This window comes from Gekko japonicus, unplaced genomic scaffold (genome assembly GCF_001447785.1).
Source record: "Gekko japonicus isolate JY-2015 unplaced genomic scaffold, Gekko_japonicus_V1.1 scaffold185, whole genome shotgun sequence".
NCBI classification, from domain to species: Eukaryota; Metazoa; Chordata; class Lepidosauria; order Squamata; family Gekkonidae; genus Gekko; species Gekko japonicus.
Genome location: NW_015176457.1, coordinates 1,205,898 through 1,211,605, shown reverse-complemented (window position 1 = coordinate 1,211,605; position 5,708 = coordinate 1,205,898). Strand labels below are relative to the sequence as shown.

The window sequence follows — 5,708 nt, the reverse complement described above, 5'->3', positions numbered from 1 at the left end:
GTCTCTTTCTCTGTGTTCCTCCGTGTCTCTCTCTGTCCCTCTGTCTGCGTGTGTGTCTCTCTCTCTGCCCCTCTGTGTGTATCTTTCTCTCCCTCTGTTCTTGTCTCTCTCTGCCCCACTGTTCCTCTGTTTCTCTTTGCCCCTTTGTATGTGTCTCTCTCTATTTGTGTGTCTCTCTCTGCCTCTGTGTTTGTGTGTTTGTCTCTGTCCCCTGTCTCTCTCTCTGTCCCTCTGTGTGTGTGTGTGTCTCTCTCTCTCTGCCTCTCTCCTGCTCTGTCTCTTCTGACCCTCTCTGTGTGTGTTTGTTCGCCCCTCTGTATGTCTCTCTCTCTCTCTGTCCCTCGGTTTTTCTGTATCCCTCTGTGTGTGTCTCTCTCCGTCTCTGTCTCTCTCTGTGTTTGTCTCTCTCTCTCTGCCCCTCTGTGTGTCTCTCTCTGTCTCTGTGCATGTGACTAAACGGAACTGCCTCATCCAAAGGCAGTACCCCTCTGAATAAGCTCAGAGGCAGCACCATGGGAAGGCTTTAGCCTCTGTTTGTTCGCACTCCAGGGCAGGTGGTTGACTGCTGTGTGATACAGAATGCTGGCTGGATTCAATGGACCATTGGTCTGGTCTAGTGGAACACCTCTTATGTTCTTAGAACAACCCATCTTGTGACATTGAATTCCGTAAGCAGATAATGTGTTGTGTAAACAAGTGTTGTGTCCTGAATCTACAGCCCATCAGTTTGGCTGACACTGCATAGGACTACACTACAAATGTTCACGTGTTGTTTTTCTTTATTTACTTTATTTACGTCCCACATTTCTTCTCATTGAGGACCCAAATGGGCTTCCATAATCTTTCTCCCATTGTATTGTCACAACAATGAGGTAGGTTAAGCTGAGAATATGAGACTGGCCCCAAAGTTACCCAGCAAGCTTTCATGGCAAAGTGGGGGTTTGACCCTGGGTTCCCAAATCCTAGCCTGACACTGAAATCAGTATACTACCATATGGGGTGGTGGATCAAAACTTTATCCACTTCTCCCACAGAGTGATGGATTTCAATAAAAAAGACTGCACGGAAGAGTTAAATCAACATTCCCTGTACCATAGACTTGATCCACAGGGAGTGCTCATCCCCAGGCTGTCCCCCCCCCCCAGTTAAATCTTTCTAAAGTCGTGATCCTTTACAATTTAGCCCTTAGGGAATATTGCCTTTTCCAGTTTGTTCAGGATCATGACAGCATTTGCGAATGCACTCTTTTTTGTTTTTTGTCACATTGAGCTTTTTAGGGGTATAGCAAAGATGTTACAAACATGCAGCTAAAAATGCAAAGTGCCAATGCAGGTGGTTCAAAATATATGCATTCTGCAGATCTGGGATTAGTTAATGTTCTGTGTTGAATGTAAACATTGTGTTAAATCATGACATTGGGAGAGTGAGGAAAACCCATCAGAAATGTCTGCGACTGTGTTCCTGTGTTCCGTGAAGGAACCTGACTGCCATAAGTCATGGGCAGCTTCTTGACTTTTGCAGCTGCCATTGGAATCTGCAGAAGGAATGTGTTCTGATTCACACTGTTCGTACAAGTAGACCATTTATTTGAACAGTTTTTTTGCAATAATTTATTTTTCATGTAATTATACAGGTACATTGGTGTGATAAGAACATAACTTCCTTTTACAAAACAAACCAACCCCACTCATATATAGCAAAGGTCACTGCTAATTTGCCCTTCTAAGGAAGGTAAAAGGTAAAGGTAAAGGTTCCCTTGCTCGAAAGCCAGTCGAGTCTGACTCTAGGGTTGCGGTGCTCATCTCCGTTTCAAAGCTGAAGAGCCAGCGCTGTCCGAAGACGTTTCCGTGGTCATGTGGCCGGCATGACTAAACACCAAGGTGCACGGAACGCTGTTACCTTCCCACTGAAGTGGTACCTATTTATCTACTTGCAATTTCTTGCTTTCGAACTGCTAGGTTGGCAGGAGCTGGAACTAGAGACGGGAGCTCACTCCGTCATGCGGCACACTCGGGTCTTGAACTGCTGAACTACTGACCTTCCACAGCCTGCAGTTCAGTGTCTTAACCACTTAAGCCACCTTCTAAGGAAACTGGACTTTAAAAAGCTGAACTCAGGAGGCTTTGTATAGCAACTATCACAAAAAAAAATAGCAATACTAACTTGATCTGTATTTTCATGCTTGTTGTAGGGTAGCTTCCGGTGATGCCAGGGGGTGTGGCATATGCAAATAAGTTATGCTAATGAGTTATGCTAATAAGCTCCTGCACCTCTTTTTCTGTGAAATGACCCTTGGTCATAAGTATGACCATTGCTTCAGTGTTTTCAACTAAAAAAAATATCTTTGGAAAAAATAATTCTGCTCTTCCTATAGCAGGTTTTAAAACACACGGCTCACTTTACCAAGTTTTGTTTCCTGCAACTAGTATTCTTATTAAAATATGCATCAATTCTTTTCAGTTTAGGCATCCCATAGGCCAGTTTCTCATTTTACATCATTTTTCCATGCAAGAGGGCTCAAAGGATTATTCAGTGATATTTTAGAAATAAAAATATGAGGCATTTCATTTGAATTACAAGGGAGGTCCATGCTACAAATACAGGGATTTCAGCTTTCATTAAAGTTCATAGGTGTCAGTGATGTAAAGAGATGGAAGGGGATTGGATGAACAATTGCTAGAAGGTCAGAACCAGGGAGACAAGCACAAGTAACTCAGATTTTTTTTTGGTTTTCCAGCTTCTAGGCTCACAGATAAAGAACTGTGGGCCTCAACCAACAACTTCCAGTTACATACTCATCTACCACACAATATACAAAGCATACTTTGCCCTGCATCTACAACCATTCCAACAGTATGCAAATTATGCTTATTAAATGCATCTAAAACATACATACATATTCAGGGCCATGATAACACTTTCACTGAACCCATCAATGAGGAACAGGCTTGCCAAGTCCTCCCTGGGGGGCGGGGAAAACCCCGCCCCAGAGGCCCGTTCCCCGCCGCCGCTGGATCAGGCCCCGGGGGGAACTCCACCCCGACATGCACGTCACCCGTAAGTGACGCGGGTACGCCGGGCACGCTGGGGGCAGGGCCACGGTCACCCGAGGGAAAACTCTATGGTTTTCCCTCGGATGGTCATGGCCCCGCCCCCAGCGTGCCCGGCGTACCCACGTCACTTACGGGTGACATGGATGCGGCACGTGCACGCGCTCCAGACGCCAGCCCTAATGAGGAACCAAATGTTTACCTATGTAATATTGTGATCAAAACAGTTTTTATTCATTCATCCAATGTCAGAGATGAGTATAAACAGTTTGGGAGGTTGCTTCTGAGGCTAATGCATGCCTCAGAAGTGTCCTATCCATCAATGGGAGAAAAGAAGGACATCAAAGCAAGCCAGTAATAATAAAGAATACTTACCAGGCATTCTTCTCGACAAGTTTTACTGACAGAGCAGATATCTACTCTCAAAGTCTTCTGATGCAAAGATGCTTGGGAAATGGCTACTCTGAACATCTCACTGAACAAAAGAGTTTCAGCAGCAGGGTGGACTTTTGTGCGGAACAGACAGCTGATGTCAGCTGAAGAAGGGAGGACTGCAACTCTAAAATATCTGTGAGGTAAAAAAAAGAAAGAAATCCAAATATGCATCATGAAGTACCTCAGTGTGTTTCATTAGCCCATGAGACACTATTAAAATATATGGCTACTTGATAAGATTTCAGAACAATTCTCATGTTCAGGCGCGGTGACCTTTTTGCTTAGTGCATTATGTTGGCCAAGGGGAAAGGTGTGCCACTAAATCTGGCCACTGGAGAAACTAGTTTAAGAAGAACAAACCCTGAAAATTGGCCATGGCAAGAAAACAGAAAGGCTCTGACTCAGAGGATGGGGGGAAAGTGAAGAACAGTAGCTCTTAAAATGTAACTTCCCAACTATTAATTCCTAGGTTTTACTCCAAGTTACAATGTCTGTTAATTTTTGAACATAAAATGTTGGAACCAATCAGCTTTCCTGCTGGTGACAAAGAAAGGTGAGCCCCCTCTGACCACCCCAAAATGCTATGCTGGGGCTCATGGGACCCGTGTGTACCAAAGCCCTACGGGGTGAGGGTAGCGAGGAGGATAATCTGGGGAGATGACGTGGAAAAACCTGGCTGGATCCAACCTAGAGAAAATTATTCTCAGTATAACCTTTGATTGTATTATTGCTATTTTTAATGCTGCAGTTAATGCTGCAGCTAGGATGGTGGCCAGGGTGGGCTGTAGGGACCATATCACTCCTGTTTTAGCCCAACTACACCGGCTCCCAGTTTGTTTCTGAGCACAATTCAAGGTGCTAGTGTTGACCTTCAAAGCCCTATATGGTTTGGGGCCAGAATACCTGAAGGACTTATGAACCTGCCTGACCACTACCATCATTTTTGGAGGCCCTGCTTTGGGTGCCCCAAATGTAGGTGGCTGGCAACCTGGGAGAGGGCCTTCTCGGTCATGGCACCAAAGCCCTGGAACTCTCTCCCCAGGTAGATTTGTCAGTCCCCTTCAGTTGCCAGTGGGTGAAGACATTTGGCATCCCCTCAGTGATCCCTCCTTCCTAACCAATATTTTATGTTTTGTATGTATTTTAACTCTGTTTTTAAATTCTGTTTTTAGTTGTTTTAATGATGTGTTGAGGGTGTGTGTGTGATTTTAGTGGTTTTAAAATGTAATTTTCAGGGGTCTTGTTGTAGAAAAAGAGCTGCCGGAGCTCATTAGCATAACTCATTTTTGGAGGCCCTGCTTTGGGTGCCCCAAATGTAGGCGGCTGGCAACCTGGGAGAGGGCCTTCTCGGTCATGGCACCAAAGCCCTGGAACTCTCTCCCCAGGTAGATTTGTCAGTCCCCTTCAGTTGCCAGTGGGATCCCCTCAGTGATCCCTCCTTCCTAACCAATATTTTATGTTTTGTATGTATTTTAACTCTGTTTTTAAATTCTGTTTTTAGTTGTTTTAATGATGTGTTGAGGGGGGGTGATTTTAGTGGTTTTAAAATGTAATTTTATTATGTATGTTTAGAAGAAGAAGACAAAGACAAAGAAGAGTTGGATTCATACCCCGCCCTTCACTTGGAGTCTCATAGCGTCTTACAATCTCCTTCCCTTCCTCTCCCCACAACAGACACCCTGTGAGGTAGGTGGGGCTGAGAGAGCTCTTTCAAAAACTGCTCTTGAGAGAACAGCTCTGAAAGAACTGTCACTAACCCAAGGTCACCCAGCTGGCTGTATGTGGAGAAGTGGGGAATCATACTGGGTTCTCCAGATTAGAGTCCGCTCAGGCCCGTAGCTAATGCATGGCCCATGGGGCGCGCCCCCCCGTGATTTTAACGGCCCCTCCCCAATTCTTGGCTCCCCCCTCCCCACACCGTCACTGCCCTCAGCCGGTGACTCCGCACCGCCTGCTACTGCCCGGGACGTCCTTGCTGCTGCTGGGAGGTCAGAGTGAAGGGCTGCTGAGCAGGGATACCAGCCACGCACCTCCCTCCTGGGCATCTGCCTGCCTCCCTCCCTGCCATGGCCAGCCGGGCTCCCGTGAGGAGGAAAAGGAGGCACCCTCCTCTCTCCCCCTCCCCAGCCCCTGCTGCTGGAGACCAGCTGGGGGGCTCCTCTCCTCACCGCCTCGGGAGCAGGTCACATGGGGCAGGCTTGGCTTGGCTGTGGTCTTTCTCTC

General features: G+C 46.4%; 1 protein-coding gene across 1 annotated transcript in view; it reads right to left on the bottom strand.

Annotated features, from left to right (window-relative positions):
• WWC2 (WW and C2 domain containing 2) overlaps window positions 1-5,708 on the bottom strand; it is a 197,167-nt gene that overhangs the window by 26,764 nt on the left and 164,695 nt on the right. The window contains exon 15 of the mRNA XM_015426965.1: window positions 3,426-3,618. Within this exon, the coding sequence (XP_015282451.1) occupies window positions 3,426-3,618 (193 nt within the window). The remainder of the gene's footprint in view (window positions 1-3,425; window positions 3,619-5,708) is intronic.